At 32.7% G+C, this 22,300-nt stretch overlaps 1 protein-coding gene across 1 annotated transcript in view; it reads left to right on the forward strand.

The window, feature by feature from the left end:
* Positions 1-22,300, forward strand: part of LOC143079719 (GPI-anchor transamidase component PIGT-like) — a 131,674-nt gene that overhangs the window by 104,364 nt on the left and 5,010 nt on the right. Inside the window, exons 7-8 of the mRNA XM_076255260.1 lie at positions 10,887-11,091; positions 17,219-17,371. Coding sequence (XP_076111375.1) covers positions 10,887-11,091; positions 17,219-17,371 — 358 coding nt within the window. The remainder of the gene's footprint in view (positions 1-10,886; positions 11,092-17,218; positions 17,372-22,300) is intronic.

Here is a 22,300-nt window from a genome sequence, read left to right on the forward strand (position 1 = left end):
CAACCAACCAAGATGGCCACCATGGCTAAAAATATAACATAGGGGTAAAATGCAGTTTTTGGCTAATAACTCAAAAACTGAAGTATTTAGAGCAAATCTGACAGGGGTAAAATTGTTTATCAGGTCAAGATCTATCTGCCTTGAAATTTTCCGATTAATCGGACAACCCGTTGTTGGGTTGCTGCCCCTGAATTCGTAATTTTAAGGAACTTTTACTGTTTTTGGTTATTATCTTGAATATTATTATAGATAGAGATAAACTGTACACAGGAATAATGTTCAGAGAAGTAAGATTTACAAATAAGTCAACATGACCGAAATAGTCAGTTGACCCCTTTAGGAGTTATTGCCCTTTATAGTCAATTTTTAACCATTTTTCGTAAATTTTAGTTATCTTTTACAAAAATCTTCTCTGAAACTACTGGGCCAAATTAATCCAAACTTGGCCACAATCATCTTTGGGGTATTTAGTTTAAAAAAGAAGTCCAGTGACCCGGCCATCCAACCAAGATGGCCGCCATGGCTAAAAATAGAACAAAGGGTTAAAATGCAGTTTTTGCTTATAACTCAAAAACCAAAGCATTTAGAGCAAATCTAACAGAGATAAACTTGTTTATCAGGTCTTATCAGGTCAAGATCTATCTGCCCTTTAATTTTCAGATAAATCTTACAACCCGTTGTTGGGTTGCTGTCCCTGAATTGGTTATTTTATGGAAATTTTACTGTTTTTGTTTATTATCTTTAATATTATTATAGATAGAGATAAACTGTAAACAGCAATAATGTTCAGTAAAGTGAGATTTACAAATAAGTCAACATGACTGAAATGGTCAGTTGACCCCTTTAGGAGTAATTGCCCTTTAAAGTCAATTTTTTAACCATTTTTCGTAAATCTTAGTAATCTTTTACAAAAATCTTCTCCTCTGAAACTACTGGGCCAAATTTTACCAGACTTGGCTACAATCATCATTGGGGTATCTAGTTTAAAAAATGTGTCCGGTGACCCGGTCAACCAACCAATATGGCCGCCATGGCTAAAAATAGAACATAGGGGTAAAATGTAGATTTTGACTTATACATAACTATGAAACCAAAGCATTTAGAGCAAATCTGACAAGGTGTTAAATTGTTTATCAAGTCAAGATCTATCCCCCCTCAAATTTTCAGACAAATCGGACAACCGTTTGTTAGGTTGCTTCCCCTGAATTAGCAATTTGAAGGAAATTTTGTCGTTTTTGGTTATTATCTTGAATATAATTATAAAAAGAGATAAACTGTAAACAGCAATAATGTACAGAAAAGTAAGATCTACAAATAGGTCAACATGACCAAAATGGTCAGTTGACCCCTTAAGGAGTTATTGCCCTTTATAGTAATTTTTTTACAATTTTTCATAAATTTTTGTAATCTTTTCCAAAAATCTTCTCTGAAACTACTTGGCAAAATTTAACCATACTTGGCCACTATTATCATTTAAGTATCTAGTTAAAAAATGTGTGCGTTGACCAGGACATCCAACCAAGATGGCGGCCAAGGCTTAAAATAGAAAATAAGGGTAAAATGTAAATCTTGGCTTATAACTCTGAAACCAAAGCATTTAGAGCAAATCGTACATGGAGATGAATCAGAAAACCGGTTGTTCGAATGCTGACCCTGAATTGGTAATTTGTAAGGAAATTTTGCTGTTTTTATACGACCGCAAAAATTTTTATTTTTTGGTCGTATATTGCTATGACGTTGCCCAAATAAGCATTTTCTTGGTTTTCGCACTATAACTTTAGTTTAAGTGAATAGAAATCTACGAAATTTTGTCACAAGGTTTATGACCACAAAAGGAAGGTTGGGATTGATTTTGGGAGTTTTGGTCCCAACAGTTTAGGAAAAAGGGGCCCAAAGGGAACAAAATTGAACTTTGTTTGATTTCATTAAAAATTGAATAATTGGGGTTCTTTGATATGCCGAATCTAACTGTGTATGTAGATTCTTAATTTTTGGTCCGGTTTTCAAATTGGTCTACATTAAGGTCCAAAGGGTCCAAAATTAAACTTAGTTTGATTTTAACAAAAATTGAATCCTTGGGGTTCTTTGATATGCTGAATCTAAAAATGTACTGAGATTTTTTTATTATTGGCCCAGTTTTCAAGTTGATCCAAATCGGGGTCCAAAATTAAACTTTGTTTGATTTCATCAAAAATTGAATAATTGGGGTTTTTGATATGCCAAATCTAACTGTGTATGTAGATTCTTAATTTTTGGTCCCATTATCAAATTGGTCTACGTTAAAGTCCAGTGGGTGCAAAATTAAACTAAGTTTGATTTTAACAAAAATTGAATTCTTGGGCTTTTTTGATATGCTGAATCTAAACATGTACTTAGATTTTTGATTATGGGCCCAGTTTTCAAGTTGGTTCAAATCAGGATCCAAAATTATTATATTAAGTTTTGTGCAATAGCAAGAAATTTTCAATTGCACAGTATTCAACAATAGCAAGAAATCTTCAATTGCACAGTATTGTGCAATAGCAAGAAATTTTCTATTGCACAGTATTGCGCAATAGCAAGAAATCTTCAATTGCACAGTATTGTGCAATAGCAAATATTTTCAATTACTCAGTATTGTGCAATAGCAAGAAATATCTAATTGCAATTTCAATTGGAGTTATCTTTCTTTGTCCAGAATAGTAGTTGAATCAACTTAAATCTTTGTTTTATACAATACAGATATATAATTAAGAGGATGTCCATGGAAAAACCAGGCAGTGGATGGCACATGACATATTTTGTTTTCAAAAAATTTTCATCTATTTCATATCATAAATTCTTTCTTTCTCAAAGTTAAATTTTGTTTTTTTTATTAACTGCAACAAATAAAGAGAAAAATAATACATAGAAAGCACTGAAAATTCATTGAAAAGGGGAGATAACTCTTCATTTTGTACAAACTTTTGTTGCTTTATTAGTGAACTTCAAAGTCATTTTCTGAGCCATCCACTGTTGATTCAAAAATATCTATCTGTATATATCCTTTGTATGATATAAACATTGCATTGGAACCAAAAATTCCGTGGGAAAAAAAATATGTTGTGCCACCAATATCATAGGATTTGCCTGATATTTACTTGGACAGCCTCTTAATATTTCAATTGGAGTTATCTTTCTTTGTCCAGAATAGTTGTTGAATCAACTTCAATCATTGTTTTATACAATATACAATGTATATTCACTTTTTCTACCAACTGATAAATTAAAACAATCTTTACCATTCAGTGATAACAAGCACTTTATTTTACATTATAATATTTTATGATGTATTTAAATGAGTAGTTATTGTTGCAAACTCCATTAGAAATTTGAATTGAGATCAGTTTTGGAAAAAGGGAAAGGGGGATGTGAAAACAAATGGGGGTGGGGGGTTAAATTTTTCTCATTTCAGATTTCATAAATGAAAAGAAAATTTCTTTAAACATTTTTTTGAGAGGATTAATATTCAACAGCATAGTGAATTGCTCAAAGGCAAAAAAAATTATTTTAAGTTCATTAGACCACATTCATTCTGTGTCAGAAACCCTATGCTGTGTCAACTATTTAATCACAATTCAAATTTAGAGCTGAATCCAGCTTGAATGTTCTGTCCATACTTGCCCCCAACCGTTCAGCGTTCAACCTCTGCGGTCGTATAAAGCTGCGCCCTGCGGAGCATCTGGTTTACTATTTTTTTCGTAAATTTTTATACGACCGCAAAATTTGAAAATTTTTTCGTCGTATATTGCTATCACGTTGGCGTCGGCGTCGTCGTCGTCGTCGTCGTCGTCGTCGTCCGAATACTTTTAGTTTTCGCACTCTAACTTTAGTAAAAGTGAATGGAAATCAATGAAATTTTAACACAAGGTTTATGACCACAAAAGGAAGGTTGGTATTGATTTTGGGAGTTTTGGTCCCAACATTTTAGGAATTAGGGGCCAAAAAGGGCCCAAATAAGCATTTTCTTGGTTTTCGCACTATAACTTTAGTTTAAGTGAATAGAAATCTATGAAATTTTGACACAAGGTTTATGACCACAAAAGGAAGGTTGGGATTGATTTTGGGAGTTTTGGTTCCAACAGTTTAGGAATTAAGGGCCAAAAAAGGGTCCAAATAAGCATTATTCTTGGTTTTCGCACAATAACTTTAGTATAAGTAAATAGAAATCAATGAAATTTTAACACAAGGTTTATGACCACAAAAGGAAGGTTGGGATTGATTTTTGGAGTTGAGGTCACAACAGTTTATGAATTGGGGGCCAAAAAGGGGCCCAAATAAGCATTATTTTTGGTTTTTGCACCATAACTTTAGTATAACTAAATAGAAATCTATGAAATTTAAACACAAGGTTTATGACCATAAAAGGAAGGTTGGGTTTGATTTTGGGAGTTTTGGTCCTAACAGTTTATGAATAAGGGGCCCAAAGGGTCCAAAATTGAACTTTGTGTGATTTCATCAAAAATTGAATAATTGGGGTTCTTTGATATGCCGAATCTAACTATGTATGTAGATTCTTAATTTTTGGTCCCGTTTTCAAATTGGTCTACATTAAGGTCCAAAGGGTCCAAAATTAAACTTAGTTTGATTTTAACAAAAATTGAATCCTTGGGGTTCTTTGATATGCTGAATTTAAAAATGTACTTAGATTTTTAATTATTGGCCTAGTTTTCAAGTTGGTCCAAATGGGGGTCCAAAATTAAACTTTGTTTGATTTCATCAAAAATTGAATAAATGGGTTCTTTGATATGCCAAATCTAACTGTGTATGTAGATTCTTAATTTTTGGTCCAGTTTTCAAATTGGTCTACATTAAGGTCCAAAGGGTCCAAAATTAAACTAAGTTTGATTTTAACAAAAATTAAATTCTTGGGCTTATTTGATATGCTTTATCTAAATATGTACTTTGATTTTTGATTATGGGCCCAGTTTTCAAGTTGGTCCAAATCAGGATTCCATATCAAGTATTGTGCAATAGCAAGAAATTTTCAATTGCACAGTATTGCACAATAGCAAGAAATATCTAATTGCACAATATTGTGCAATAGCAATTAATTTTCAATTGGAGTTATCTTTCTTTGTATAGAATAGTAGTTGATAATATATGTTGGAAATTTGCCAGACATGACTATGATGTCATTTTCTATTTTTATTTGCCAATAACTTTATGTAAATAACTTCATTGGAAATTTGCCAATATAAAATGTTGCTGATGAAGCTTTTTTTCCTAATCTTATCTAAAATGTTTTTAGATAATGTATGTTGGACATTTGTCAGACATGACTATGATGTCATTTTCTATTTTTATTTGCCAATAACTTTATGTAAATAACTTCATTGGAAATTCGCCAATATAAAATGTTGCTGATGAAGTTTTTTTTATTGTTTTATACAATAAACAATGTATATTCACTTTTACTACCAACCAATCTTCACCATTCAGTGATAACAAGCACTTTTTTTTTTACATTTTAATATTTTATGATGTATTTAAAAGAGTAGTTATTGTTGCAAACTCCATTAGAAATTTGAATTGATATCAGTTTTGGAAAAAGGGAAACGGGGATGTGAAAAAAAAGGGGGGGGTTATATTTTTCTCATTTCAGATTTCATAAATAAAAAGAAAATTTCTTCAAACATTTTTTTGAGAGGATTAATATTCAACATCATAGTGAATTGCTCAAAGGCAAAAAAAACCTTTTAAGTTCATTAGACCACATTCATTCTGTGTCAGAAACCTATGCTGTGTCAACTATTTAATTTTAGATTTAAAAAGTTTGAAGAAGAAATCTTTAATTGATTTGTAAAATCTTGACATTTGTTTTGTGTAAAAAAAAACCATGTAATGTCAAAAATTTGATCACAATCCAAATTCAGAGCTGTATCACGCTTGAATGTTTTGTCCATACTTGCCCCAACTGTTCAGGGTTCGACCTCTGCGGTCGTATAAAGCTGCGCCCTGCGGAGCACCTGGTTGTAAATTAAAAAAAAATATTTTCCTCTCTAACTAATGGGCCGAGTTCATTACAGATAGAGATAATTGTAAGAAGCAAGATTGTTCAGTAAAGTAAAATCTTCAAACACATCACCATCATCAAAACACAATTTTGTCATTAATCCATCTGTGTCTTTTGTTTAATATGCACATAGAACAAGGTGAGCGACACAGTCTCTTAACCTTTTCCCTTTCACACCGGTACAGATTACCACTGAAGCCAATTTCAAGATTTTTTGGGGGCATTTAGAATTGTTCCATCGCCATTTGCTGACGTACAGATGGGGCTCAAATTAATCCTCAGATAACTAGTAATGTGATTTAATGTGCATCAAACTTCTATTATTATTAGTTTAAAGTCAAGTCACCCCTAAATGATGTGTAATTTTTCTGTAAAAACCATTTATTTTTCTTCGAATTTTGAGGAATATTCTCAAAAAGTAGTGCAAAGAAAAGTGCTCTTTTAAGAGTATTTGTGACTTTATTCAATAACTGTGCAGTGAGTTTTTGAAGAATAGTATTAAACTAATAGTTCTAACTCGTACACTAGTTGAAAATGTAATGTTTAGTGTAGCAGCTCAATCGCAAACTTGAAATGCGCTAAATATCCGATGTCATTTCTTAAAGATATTATGGGAAAAGAGACAAAAACTACTAAAATATTCTGAATTTTTTTTGAAAAGTTGAAATAGATGTAACAAAACATGGTTTCGTAAGTGTTGCGGTATGACAAAGTCAAAAACACTTTTGTTTGAATAAAGGAACATGTATATTTCACTGAAAAAATGGCATTTTGAAGAATGGATTCCTCCTAGATTTGCATTAAAATTATGCATTTGGCAACACAAATTTATCATCTGACCACATAATTTCTAAGAGAAAACAAAGTGGGTGAGGATCTTGATATTATTTTTTTTTAAATTTCTTCAGTAGTAGTAGAGTTAAGTACTTAAATTTCGATAAATTCTTTACAATGCCAGTGGCAGGGGTAAGCTGAATTATCCCAAGGAGCTAAGATTGAGTGTTTGAATCTCATTGCCGGGATTGGAAAAATCATTTCCTATATTAAATGTAACTTAACTTAACTTTACTTTCAATTTCAAAAAGAAAACCTAAGAAATGTTTTTAAAAGAATATGTGTGCTAAATGCCCCATCCCCTTCCTTTTTCCCCATTTGCTCCATTGGGCTCGATATAGTGTACCTGATCAAGCTAGCATTAGTAATTCAATGAATTTTCTCTTGTAAAAAAACTAAATTTGAGTTGCTGATTAATTAAATATTAAATTGATTCAAGTTTGTAATAAGAAAAAAAGAGCGTCTAAGATCAATTATTTTGAATGTTACGTACAGACATCTATATTTCAAGGTCTATAGCACGTTATGCCGTCTTTTTATACCAATATGATAACTTATTTGTCTTCAACAGACTTGAGGCATTGTGTTTCCACCAAAACCTGACCCTATTAGCGCAACAATATGTCTCTGCACGACTTTTAGCCCAAGGATTTCACAATTTTTTACCTTTTAGCTCACCTGGCCGACAGGGCCAAGTGAGCTTTTCCCATCACTTTGCGTCCGGCATCCGTCGTCCGGCGTCCGTCGTCCGGCGTCCGTCGTCATTAACTTTTACAAAAATCTGCTCCTTTGAAACTACTGGGCCAAATTAAACCAAACTTGGCCACAATCATCATTGGGGTATCTAGTTTAAAAAATGTGTCCGGTGACCCGGCCAACCAACCAAGATGGCCGCCATGGCTAAAAATAGAACATAGGGATAAAATGCAGTTTTTGGCTTATAACTCAAAAACTAAAGCATTTAGAGCAAATCTGGCTGGGTTAAAATGTTTATCAGGTCAAGATCTTTCTGCCCTAAAATTTTCAGATGAATCGGACAGCCCGTTGTTGGGGTTGCTGCCCCTAAATTGGTAATTTTAAGGAAATTTTACTGTTTTTGGTTATTATCTTGAATATTATTATAGATAGAGATAAACTGTAAACAGCAATAATTTAAAGCAAAGTAAGACCTAAAAATAAGTCAACATGACCGAAATGGTCAGTTGACCCCTTTAGGAGTTATTGCCCTTTATAGTCAATTTTTAACCATTTTTCGTAAATCTTAGAAATCTTTTACAAAAATCTTCTCCTCTGAAACTACTGGGCCAAATATTCCAAACTTGGCCACAATCATCTTTGGGGTATTTAGTTTTAAAAATGTGTCCGGTGACCCGGCCATCAAACCAAGATGGCCGCCATGGCTAAAAATAGAACATAGGGATAAAATACAGTTTTTGGCTTATAACTCAAAAACCAAAGCATTTAGAGCAAATCTGACATGGGAAAAATTGTTTATCAGGTCAAGATCTATCTGCCCTGTAATTGTCAGATGAATCGGACAACCAGTTGTTGGGTTGCTGCCCCTAAATTGGTAATTTTAATGAAATTTTACTGTTTTGGGTTATTATCTTTTGAATATTATTATAGATAGAGATAAACTTTGAACAGCAATAATGTACAGCAAAGTAAGATTTACAAATAAGTCAAATGACTGAAATGGTCAATTGACCCCCTAAGGATTTATTGTCCTTTATAGTCAATTTTTAACAATTTTCATAAAATTTGTAAATTTTTACTAACATTTTCCACTGAAACTACTGGGCCAAGTTCATTATAGATAGAAATAACTGTAAGCAGCAAGAATGTTCAGTAAAGTAAGAGGTACAAACACATCACCATCTCCAAAACACAATTTTGTCATGAATCCATCTGCTTCCTTTGTTTAATATTCACATAGACCAAGGTGAGCGACACATAAAGAGCCTCTAGTTCTCCAACAGTCTCGTGACTTTTGGAAATATACCACGTGACCAAAAAATGACGAATTATCTTCAAACTTAATTTTTTGAAATATTTTACCGATTATCTTTCAATTGAGCCCAACATGGCATGTGTATGACCATTGATGCGAATGCAGTATTGATTTAAACTTTGATAGTGTCTTTTCGATAGGTAAAAGTCAGAAATGCCTGAAAGGGAAAGGGTTAAGCCAATTAACCCTTTCCCTTTTACACCGGTACAGATTACCGGTGAAGCCAATTTCAAGATGTGTCATTATGTATTTACAACTTCCCTGTACAAAGGTCAAGGTCAAAAACTTTGGTTTCGGTTGTCAACCCTATGTCCTATTGTCCTACGTCCATGGTGTTGCTCATGTTATTACAAATCCGTAAATTGTCCAATTCAATAGTAGACATTCATGAAAAGGGAAGGGGATTGTAGTTAAGATATAAGGAACATATTCAATATCATCTGTGAAACAGTTACTCCATAACGTATGTACAATTTTTTGGAAGATAGTTGAACTCTGTCATTTTTAACCGGATTTTTGTGACAAAAATGTCGGTTATTGATTTGGGGATATACGGCGGGCGGTCGGTCGGGCGGGCAGCAACCAAATGTTGTCCGTGCATTTACTCATGAACCATTCATCCAAAGCTTTTAAAATTTCAATAATGAACCATTCATCCAAAGCTTTTAAAATTTTAATATGTTGTTACCGACTACAAAATGAAGGTCAAGTTCAAGAATGACGATTTTGACTTTTACCGTTCAGGAGTAATGGTTCTTGAAAGATTGAAAAATGGCGTTTCCAGTCGTGTCCATGCATTTACACATGAACTGTTCAACCAAAGCTTCCCAAATTTTAATATGTTGTTACTGATAAAAAAATTGAGGTTAAGTTCAATAATGACGATTTTGACTTTTACCATTCAGGAGTTATGGTTCTTGAAAGATTGAAAAATGGCATTTCCAGTCGTGTCCGTGCATTTACTCATGAACTGTTCAACCAAAGCTTTTCAAATTTTAATATGTTGTTACTGATGACAAAATAGAGGTCAAGTTCAATAATGACGATTTTGACTTTTACCGTCCAGGAGTTATGGTTCTTGAAAGATCCTAAAATGGTGTTTCCATTCACATTGTTGCATTTACTCACGAACCATTCAATCTTAGCTTTTCAAATTTTAATATGTTGATACTTATGACAAAATGGAGGTCAAATTTGATATTGACGATTTTCACTTTCACCAATCATCAGTAATGGTTCTTGTGATATTGCCAGGACACAAATAAATGTTAATAAATCCGGTTTGCTGTCGTTGTGACAGCCTCTTGTTTAAAACCATTTTTCAAAAATTTTAGTATTCCTTTACAAAATTCTTCTCCTCTGAAACTGCTGGGCCAAATTTAACCAAACTTGGCCAAAGTCATCATTGAGGTATCTAGTTTAAAAATTGTGTGGCGTGACCCAGCCAACCAGCCATGATGGCCGCCATGGCTAAAAATACAACATAGGGTTGAAATGTAGATTTTGGCTTATATCTCTGAAACAAAAACATTTAGAGCAAATCTGACGTGAGATAAATTTGTTTATCAGGTCAAAGATATATCTGCCATATTTTAGCAAAATAAGATCTACAAATAAGCTATCATGACCAAAATTGTCAAGTTAAGGAGTTATTGCCCTTTACAGTTTATTTCTAACAATTTTCAAAATTTTTTGTAAATTTTTAGAAAATATTTTCCACTTTAATTACTGGGTCAAGTTCATTATAGATAGAGATAATTGTAGCAACAAGAATGTTCAGTAAAGAAAGATCTACAAACACATCACAATCACTAAAACACAATTTTGTCATGAATTTATCTGTGTCCATTGTTTAATATTCACATAGACCAAGGTGAGCGACACAGGCTCTTGAGAGCCTCTAGTTGTTAATTCTTTAGTTTTCTGAGATGTCTGTTTTATAGACTTTTTTTGTCTTTTGGTCGGGTTTTTCATCGCATTGTCATTTATTATAATCTTTAATTTCAGGAAATCAATCTCACATTGAAGCCGGATGCTGATAAAATAGTTAAAATGGAACTTGCTGGAGATGAAAGGATATATGCTGTATATGATGTTTCTATACAGCTTCCTAGGAACTACCATTCATTTAATCTTCAAGGCAGCTACAATGAAGTTATCAACCGTAATGTTAAAACAGACGCATCAGTACATGCTACTAGATATGTAACTGGTAAGGGAAAATACTTGAGTTGAATTCATCATTACATGCTACAAGATATGTAACTGTTCAGTGAAAATGCCTTGGTTAAATTCATCAGTACATGCTACAAGATATGTAACTGGTCAGTGAAAATACCTGGGTTAAATTCAACAGTTCATGCTAAAAGATTTGTAACCCTGGTTATACACCGTCGACCTCTTGGATGCTATGAATATTTCATGTAATGATGTCATGATGAAAGTAGTTAGGTGTCACATTTGAATTTAAACTAAACTGGTACCTGTAAGTGAAAATACCTTGGTTAAATTCATCAGTACATGCTACCAGATATGCAACTTGTCAGTGAAGATACCTGGGTCAAATAGTGTTTACCAATTCCTGTAATTGACCCTGTAATTAGAGATCCCCTTTTGAGGTGTCTTCCATTATTAGTTAGAGATGGAGGTAAACTGTAAACATGTAAACAGCAATAATAATCAGCAAAGTAAGATCTACAAATATGTCAAACATGACCAAAATGGTCAGTTGACCCTTTTAGGAGTAATTGCCCTTTATAGTAAATTTTTTAACAACTTTTCATAAATTTTTGTAATCGTTTACAAAAATCTTCTCTGAAACCACTATGACAAATTAAACCAAACTTGTCCACAATCATCATTAGGGTATCTTGTTTTAAAATTGTGTCCGATAACCACGCCCTTGAACCAAGATGGTCGACATGGCTAGAAATAGAAACCCAATCAATAAGAGAAAATCTCACAGGATATGATTGTTCATTAGGTCAAGATCTATCTGCTCTGAAATTTTCAAACCATTTAAGCAACCTGTTTTTGGGTTGCTGCCCCTGAATTGGTAATTTTAAGACAGCTTTTGGTTATTATCTTGAATACTATTGTACGACTGAAAAAATTGAAAAAAATTTTGGTCGTATAATGGTATGACTTGGCGTCGACGTCGTTGTCCGAAGACATTTGGTTTTTCGCACAATATTTTTAGTTTAAGTAAACAGAAATCTATGAAATTTTAACATAAGGTTAATGACCACAAAAGGAAGGTTGGGATTGATTTTGGGAGTTTTGGTCCCAACAGTTTAGGAATAAGGGCCAACAAAAGGTCCTAAATAAGCATTTTTCTTGGTTTTTGCACAATAACTTTAGTATAAGTAAATAGAAATCTATAAAATATTAACAAGGTTTATGACCACAAAATGAAGGTTGGGATTGATTTTGGGAGTTTTGGTCCAAACAGTTTAGGAATTAGGGGCCAAAAGGAGCCAACATTAAACTTTGTTTGATTTCATCAAAAAAGGAATTATTTGTGTTCTTTGATATGCCAAATCTAACTGTGTATTTAGATTCTTAATTTTTATGCCCCACCTACGATAGTAGAGGGGCATTATGTTTTCTGGTCTGTGCCTCCGTCCGTCTGTGCGTCCGTGCGTCCATTCGTCCGTTCAGGTTAAAGTTTTTGGTCAAGGTAGTTTTTGATGAAGCTGAAGCCCAATCAACTTGAAACTTAGTACACTTGTTGCTTATGATATGATCTTTCTAATTTTAAAGCCAAATTAGACTTTTGACCCCAATTTCACGGTTCACTAAACATAGAAAATGAAAGTGGGAGTTTCAGGTTAAAGTCTTTGGTCAAGGTAGTTTTTGATTAAATTGAAGTCCAATTAACTTAGTACATATGTTCCCTATAGTATAATTTTTCTAATTTTAATGCCAGATTAGATTATTACCCAATTTTTACAGTCCATGGAACATGGAAAAGGATAGTGCAAGTTGGGCATCCGTGTACTTTGGACACATTCTTGTTGGTCCTGTTTTCAAATTGGTCTACATTAAGGTCCAAAGGGTCCAAAATTAAACTTAGTTTGATTTTAACAAAAATTGAATTCTTGGGGTTCTTTGATATGCTTCATCTAAACATGTACTTAGATTTTTATACGCCCGTCAAAATTTTGACGGGAGGTATTATGGTATACAAATGTCCGGTGTCCGTCCGTCCGTCTGTCTGTCCGGCATAAACATGTCGCACCGTAACTTGAGAACAACTTATCTAAATTTCATGAAACTTATTATAGTTGTTTTTTATGATGGTCAAATGATCTGTATAAGATTTAAACTTTTTCAGTTACGCACTTTATAACTAAAACAGGGGTGTGTCGCACCGTATCTCAAAAACAATTCTTGATTATTGCTTAAAACTTTACACACTTCTTAGTTATATTAATCTCAATATCTGAATACTTTTTGGTGATGATTTGAAATTTCATTTTTGAGTTATTGAGTATTTTGTAAAAAAGGGGGAGGGTTTTTTACATGTCACGCCGTATCTCAAAAATGATTTATGATTATTGCTTAAAACTTTACACACTTCTTTGTTATATTAATCTAAAGATCTGTATATTTTTTGGTGATGATTCAAAATTTCATTTTTGAGTTATTGAGTATTTTGTAAAAAAGGGGGAGGGTGTTTTTACATGTCGTGCCGTATCTCAAAAATGATGTATGATTATTGCTTAAAACTTTACACACTTCTTTGTTATATTAATCTTAAGATCTGTATACTTTTTGGTTTGATTCAAAATTTTATTTTAGTGATATTTGTAAAAATAAAAAAAGGGTGGGTTGGGGGGTTGGGGGGGGGGGTTCACATGTCCCGCTGTGTCTCAAAAGCAATAAATGGTAATTGCTTAAAACTTTCTCAGAAACTATTTATGATTATTGCATGAAACTTCCACACAAGACGTCGGGCATATCATGCGCTCATGGCGCAGCTGTTAATTGATTATGGGCCCAGTTTTCAAGTTGGTCCAAATCGGGGTCCAAAATTAAACTTTGTTTGATTTTAACAAAAATTGAATATATGGGGTCTTTCAATATGCTGAATCTAACCATGTATTTAGATTTTTAACCAGATTTTTGTGACAAAAATGTCGGTTATTGATTTGGGGATGCACGGCGGGCGGGCGGGCGGGCGGGCAGCAATCAAATGTTGTCCGTGCATTAATAACTCATGAACGGTTCAACCAAAGCTTTTAAAATTTTAATATGTTGTTACTGACAACTAAATGAAGGTCAAGTTCAATAATGGCGATTTTGACTTTTACCGTTCAGGAGTTATGGTTCTTGAAAGATTGAAAAATGGAGTTTCCAGTCGTGTCCGGGGATTTACGCATGAACTGTTCTACCTAAGCTTCCCAAATTTTTATAATGTTGTTACTGATGACAAAATGGAGGTCAAGTTCAATAATGGCGATTTTGACTTTTACCGTTCAGGAGTTATGGTTCTTGAAAGATTGAAAAATGGAGTTTCCAGTCGTGTCCGTGCATTTACGCATGAACTGTTTTACCTAAGCTTCTCAAATTTTAATATGTTGTTACTAATGACAAAATGGAGGTCAAGTTCAATAATGACGATTTTGACTTTTACCGTTTAGGAGTTATGGTTCTTGAAAGATTGAAAAATGGTGTTTCCAGTCGTGTCCGTGCATTTACGCATGAACTGTTTTACCAAAGCTTCCCAAATTTTAATATGTTGTTACTGATGACAAAATAGAGGTCAAGTTCAATAATGACGATTTTGACTTTTACCGTTCAGGAGTTATGGTTCTTGAAAGATTGAAAAATGGTGTTTCCAGTCGTGTCCGTGCATTTTCTCATGAATCATTCAACCAAAGCTTTTGAAATTTTTATATGTTGTTACTGATGGCAAATTAGAGGTCAAGTTCAATAATGACGATTTTGACTTTTACCGTCCAGGAGTTCTTGAAAGATTGTGAAATGCACGTTGTTGCATTTACTCATGAACCATTCAATCTATTAAGCTTTTCAAATTTTAAGATGTTGATACTGATGACAAAATGGAGGTCAAATTTGATATTGACGATTTTCACTTTCACCATTCATCAGTAATGGTTCTTGTGATATTGCCAGGACACAAATAAATATTAATAAATCCGGTTTGCTGTCGTTGTGACAGCCTCTTGTTAATATTTGGGCCCGGTTATCAAATTGGTTCACATTGAGGTCTAAAGGGTCTAAAATTGAACATTATTTGATTTCATCAAAAATTGAGTTCTTGAGGTTCTATGATATGTTGAATCTAACCATGTATTTAGGTTTTAGATATTGGACCATAATAGTTAAATGTCTAATTTAAAATTTTTAAGTTTTTAAGTTCAAGTTCTTAGACCACATTTATTCTGTGTCAGAAACCTATGTTGTGTCAACTATTTAATCACAATCCAAATTCAGAGCTGTATCAAGCTTAATTGTTGTGTCCATACTCGCCCCACAGGGTTCGACCTCTGCGGTCATATAAAGCTGCGCCCTGCGGGGCATCTGGTTCCCAAATATGTAGGAATAAGGGGCAAAAAAGAAGCATTTTACTACTTTACAGACAATAACTTGTGTTTAAGTGTATGGATCTCTATAAATGTTTACAAGAAGGTTCAATTCTACTAAAGGAAGGTTGGGATTGCTTGAAGATATTGTTTTTATATTTGGTGTATTGTTTTATCATGAAAATTTACAGGTCAAGTTCGCTTTTCATGATTTAGCTTTTCTCCTTGTAGACTTAAAGCCCTTTCCCAAGAATTAATTTTTTGATGAAATACTCAAGAATTAATTTTTTGATGAAATACTCATTAATAACTTAATTTCTGCTCAAAGGAAAATGACTCATTTTTTAAAAGACATTGTATTAAGATAAATAATATTTTGGATTTCTTTCCTTTTCTTTAGTTAATTGTTTGAATAAAAGACATTGTATTCAGATAAATAATATTTTGGATGTCTTTCCCTTTATTAAGTAAATTATTTGAATAAAAGACATTGTATTAAGATAAATAATATTTTGGATTTCTTTCCTTTTCTTTAGTTAATTGTTTGAATAAAAGACATTGTATTCAGATAAATAATATTTTGGATGTCTTTCCCTTTATTAAGTAAATTATTTGAATAAAAGACATTGTATTAAGATAAATAATATTTTGGATGTCTTTCCTTTTATTTAGTTAATTGTTTGAATAAAAGACATTGTATTAAGATAAATAATATTTTGGATGTCTTTCCTTTTATTTAGTTAATTGTTTGAACAAAAGACATTGTATTAAGATAAATAATATGTTAAATGTCTTTCCTTTTCTTTAGTTAATTGTTTGAATAAAAGACATTGTATTAAGGTGAATAATATTTTGGATTTCTTTCCCTTTATTTAGTTAATTGTTTGAATAAAAGACATTGTATTAAGATAAATAATATTTTGGATATCTTTCCTTTTCTTTAGTTAATTGTTTTGATAAAAGACATTGTATTAAGATGAATAATATTTTGGATGTCTTTCCTTTTATTTAGTTAATTGTTTGAATAAAAGACATTGTATTAAGATAAATAATATTTTGGATGTCTTTCCTTTTATTTAGTTAATTGTTTGAATAAAAGACATTGTATTAAGATGAATAATATTTTGGATTTCTTCCCTTTTCTTTAGTTAATTGTTTGAAGAATTTAGTGGTAGATTTGTTTGTTATTTTATGTAGTTTACACAATGACAAATTATAGATCAAGTTAGAATTTCTTTCCATTACAATGAATACTCACAGAATGCTTGTTCTTTTTGGTATGCAACAGAATAAGAATAAAGGCCCTATATTTTTTTTTTAATTGAAATTTTTAACCCTGCATAATTGGCATAGAGGTTGCACATAGGTTACAATATATGTGGATTTATAGCGGAGGTATATCATAACAGTCATTATTATGGACACTTCTGAGTGCTGAGAATAAATATATCAAGAATTTTATCAAGGTGTTGTTTACAAAGTGAAAGAAGCATGTCATATCAGAATTAATCAACTTGTCTGTCAGTTATTCCATTAGTTTGTTCAATAAATATTTTTGTCATTTTCTCAGGTACTAGCTACTGAATATAATGACTACACAACTGGTCTGTAGATTGACAATGATGAAATATAATGAATAAATGCTTATCTTTTCTGATAGATATCAACTCCCGGTTTTCTAATACTTTCAATTAGGAGTTGGGGTATGCTTTGCATTACAATATGTGCATATGGATAACATGGAATGGTTGTAGGTTACTGTATAGTTACAATTCCTATTCATTTCAGGTTTTGGACTACAGAGAGGAGGAATAACCTGTCAGATTTATAACAACTTGCCAGTCAATATGACAGTAATCTATATGGAAACAATACCTTGGTTTATTAAGATCTTCTTCAATTCATTACAAATACAGAACAATAAAACTATGGTAAAGCCATGTAAGTGTAAACCAGACAAATTTAAGATATGCTGTAGACATTCATAAGCCTAAAAGAATTAACATACATTGAAAATTATAGAGAAAGTAACATACTGAAATGCTGCTGATAGAAAATTCAGCTTTAAATAATACCTTGCACACTTTTGTTTAAGAGTAGTTCTCTATTGAATTGAGAACATTTTGACCCTGCCAACCTTCTATATACCAAAGTTCTTCAAAGAGGGTTCTTCATATCTATATTAAACTTGATATTTAGGTGGATCCTGATATGCAAATATTCATGTAAGTAGGATATGCATGTTTCTGCAACATCACAGTAAAAACAATTGAAACAAGTTCAAATGTATATGAGCCTAAAAATACCCCCCCCCCCCTCAAAAAATAATATGATCAAATGAAAAAATCACATCAATTTTGATTCTTTGTTAAATTTGATTTTATTTCTTTTAGTATCAGCATTTCCTAATCCTGGTCAATTTTTATACAACAACAAAATAGTTTTTTGGTACATTTAATGCTATAATGTCTGCGTCATTGTCCGAAGATTTGATTTCCGGACAAAAACTTTAGTTTAAGCGAAATGGATCACTATGATTTTTAGCTCACCTGACCTGAAAGGTTATGTGAGCTTTTCTTATCACTTGGCGTCCGTTCTCAGGCGTCTGTCAACTTTTACAAAAATCTACTCCTCTGAAACCACTGGGCCAAATTTAACCAAACTTGGCCACACTCATCATTGGGGTATCTTGTTTTAAAAATGTGTGGTGTGACCCTGCCAACCTACCAAGATGGCTGCCATAGCTAAAAATAGAACATAGGGGTAAAATGGAGATTTTGGCTTATAACTCTGAAACCAAAGCATTTAGAGCAAATCTGACAGGGGTAAATTTGTTTGTTAAGTCTAGATCTATCTGCCCTGAAATTTCAGACAAATCAGACAACCTGTTGCTGGGTTGCTGCCCCGAAATTAGTAAGGAAATTTTGCAGTTTTTATACGACTGCAAAAATTGAAAATTTTTGGGATCGTATATTGGTATCACGTTGGCGTCGTTGTTGTCGTTGTCCGAAGAAATTTCGTTTTTGCACTCTAACTTAAGTAAAAGTAAATAGAAATCTATGAAATTTAAACACAAGGTTTATGACCATAAAAGGAAGGTTGGGATTGATTTTGGGTGTTTTGGACCCAAAAGTTTAGACATTAGGGGCCAAAAAGCGCCCAAATAAGCATTTTTCTTGGTTTTCGCACAATAACTTTAGTACAAGTATACAGAAATCTATGAAATTTTAACATAAGGTTTAATGACCACAAAAGGAAAGTTGGGATTGATTTTAGGAGTTTTAGTCCCAACAGTTTAGGAATTAGGGGCCAAAAACAGGTCCCAAATCAGCATTTTTCTTGGTTTTTGCACAATAACTTTAGTATATAAGTTAATAGAAATCTATGAAATTTTAACACAAGGTTTATGACCACAAAAAGAAGGTTTGGATTGATTTTGGGAGCAACGAATTAGGGTTTATGACCACAAAAGGAAGGTTTGGATTGATTTTGGTCCCAACAAATTAGGGGCAAAAAGGGGCCGAAATTAAACTTTGTTTGATTTCATCAAAAAATGAATTTTTGGGGTTCTTTGATATGCAAAATCTAACCGTGTATTCAGATTCTTAATTTTTATACGACCGCAAAAATTTTAATTTTTCGTCGTATATTGCTATCACGTTGGCGTCTTGCGTCTTTGTCTTGCGTCGTCGTCTTGCGTCATCATCTTGCGTCGTCGTCGTCGTCCGAATACTTTTAGTTTTCGCACTCTAACTTTAGTAAAAGTGAATAGAAATCTATAAAATTTTAACACAAGGTTTATGACCACAAAAGGAAGGTTGGGATTGATTTTGGGAGTTTTGGTCCCAACATTTTAGGAATTAGGGGCCTAAAAGGGCCCAAATAAGCATTTTCTTGGTTTTCGCACTATAATGAAATTTTGACACAAGGTTTATGACCACAAAAGGAAGGTTGGGATTGATTTTGGGAGTTTTGGTTCCAACAGTTAGGAATTAGGGGCCAAAAAACGGCCCAAATAAACATTATTCTTGGTTTTCGTACAATAACTTTAGTATAAGTAAATAGAAATCAATGAAATTTAAACACAAGGTTTATGAACACAGAAGGAAGGTTGGGATTGATTTTAGGAGTTTTGGTCCCCACAGTTTAGGAATTAGGGGCCAAAAAAGGGGCCCAAATAAGCATTATTCTTGGTTTTCGCACCATAACTTTAGTATTAGTAAATAGAAATCTATGAAATTTAAACACAAGGTTCATGACCATAAAAGAAAGGTTGGGCTTGATTTTGGGAGGTTTGGTCCCAACAGTTTAGGAATAAGGGGCCCAAAGGTTCCAAAATTGAACTTTGTTTGATTTCATCAAAAATTGAATAATTAGGGTTCTTTGATATGCCGAATCTAACTGTGTATGTAGATTCTTAATTTTTGGTCCCGTTTTCAAATTGGTCTACATTAAGGTCCAAAGGGTCCAAAATTAAACTTAGTTTGATTTTAACAAAAATTGAATCCTTGGGGTTCTTTGATATGCTGAATCTAAAAATATACTTAGATTTTTGATTATTGGCCCAGTTTTCAAGTTGGTTCAAATCGGGGTCCAAAATTAAACTTTTTTTGATTTCATCAAAAATTGAATAATTGGGTTCTTTGATATGCCAAATCTAACTGTGTATGTAGATTCCTAATTTATGGTCCCGTTTTCAAATTGGTCTACATTAAAGTCCAAAGGGTCCAAAATTAAACTAAGTTTGATTTTAACAAAAATTGAATTCTTGGGCTTTTTTGATATGCTGAATCTAAACATATACTTAGATTTTTGATTATGGGCCCAGTTTTCAAAATTATTATATTAAGTTTTGTGCAATAGCAAGAAATTTTCAATTGCACAGTATTCATCAATAGCAAGAAATCTTCAATTGCACAGTACTGTGCAATATCAAGCGATTTTCAATTGCACAGTATTGCGCAATAGCAAGAAATCTTCAATTGCACAGTATTGTGCAATAGCTAATATTTTCAATTGCACAGTATTGCGCAATAGCTAGAAATATCTAATTGCACAATATTGTGCAATAGCAAGAAATTTTCAATTGGAATTATCTTTCTTTGTCCAGAATAGTAGTTGAACCAACTTCAATCATTGTTTTATACAATATACAATGTATATTCACTTTTACTACCAACTGATAAATTAAAACAATCTTTACCATTCAGTGATAACAAGCACTTTATTTTACATTTTAATATTTTATGTATTTAAATGAGTAGTTATTGTTGCAAACTCCATTAGGAATTTGAATTGAGATCAGTTTTGGAAAAAGGGAAAGGGGGATGTGAAAAAAAAATGGGGGGGTTAAATTTTTCTCATTTCAGATTTCATAAATAAAAAGAAAATTTCTTCAAACATTTTTTTGAGAGGATTAATATTCAACAGCATAGTAAATTGCTCAAAGGAAAAAAAAAATATTTTAAGTTCATTAGACCACATTCATTCTGTGTCAGAAACCTATGCTGTGTCAACTATTTAATCACAATCCAAATTAAGAGCTGAATCCAGCTTAAATGTTGTGTCCATACTTGTCCCAACTGTTCAGGGTTCAACCTCTGCGGTCGTATATAGCTGCGCCCTGCGGAGCATCTGGTTGGTCCTGTTTTCAAAGTGGTCTACATTAAAGTCCAAAGGGTCCAAAATTAACCTTAGCTTGATTTTAACAAAAATTGAATTCTTGGGGTCTTTGATATGCTGAATCTAAACATGTACTTAGATTTTTGATTATGGGCCCAGTTTTCAAGTTGGTCCAAATCTGGGTCAAAAATTATTGTATGAAGTATTGTGCAATAGCAAGAAATTTTCAATTGCACAGTATTGTGCAATAGCAAGAAATCTTCAATTGCACAGTATTGTGCAATAGCAAGAAATCTTCAATTGCACAGTATTGTGCAATAGCAAGAAATCTTCAATTGCACATTATTGTGCAATAGCAAGAAATCTTCAATTGCACAGTATTGTGCAATAGCAAGAAATAATTAATTGCACAATATTGCGCAATAGCAAGAAATATTAAATTGCACAGTTTTGCGCAATAGCAAGAAATATTCAATTGCACAGTATTGTCCCATTTTCAAATTGGTCTTCATTAAGGTCCAAAGGGTCAAAAATTAAACTTCGTTTGATTTCAACAAAAATTGAATATATGGGGTTCTTCTATATGCTGAATCTAACCATATAGTTAGATTTTTAATATGTGGGCCCGGTTATCAAATTGGTCAACATTGAGGTCTAAAGGGTCTAAAATTGAACATTATTTAATTTTATCAAAAATTGAATTCTTGGGGTTCTATAATATGCTGAATCTAACCACGTATTTTTAAAAATTTTGGATATTGGACCATAAAAAGGTAAATGTCCAATTAAAGATTTTTAAGTTTTTAGGTTTAAGTTCTTAGACCACATTCATTCTGTGTCAGAAACCTATGTTTTGTCAACTATTTAATCACAATCCAAATTCAGTTCTGTATCAAGCTCAAATGTTGTGTCCATACTTGCCCCAACTGTTCAGGGTTAGACCCTGCGGTGGTATAAAGCTGTGCCATGCGGAGCATCTGGTTGTAGTTTCAGAACTTCAACGAGTGTGAAGTTAATGGATCATTCTGAAATTGTTTCACGAGGTTCAATATCATAAAGAGGAAGCTGTGTTTAAGTTTGCCTCTGGGACATAATATATCACCAGTATACTGAAAATTCAGGAATATTTGAGTGCATTTATTATTCCAATTTTTACAGAATGGACAAAATTAACAGATTAATTATTACGAGTTGTAATAAAGCTGCATTCAGATATATGTGTCTGATATAAGAATACGAGTTCTTATA

This window comes from Mytilus galloprovincialis, chromosome 6 (assembly GCF_965363235.1).
Source record: "Mytilus galloprovincialis chromosome 6, xbMytGall1.hap1.1, whole genome shotgun sequence".
Classification (NCBI taxonomy): Eukaryota; Metazoa; Mollusca; class Bivalvia; order Mytilida; family Mytilidae; genus Mytilus; species Mytilus galloprovincialis.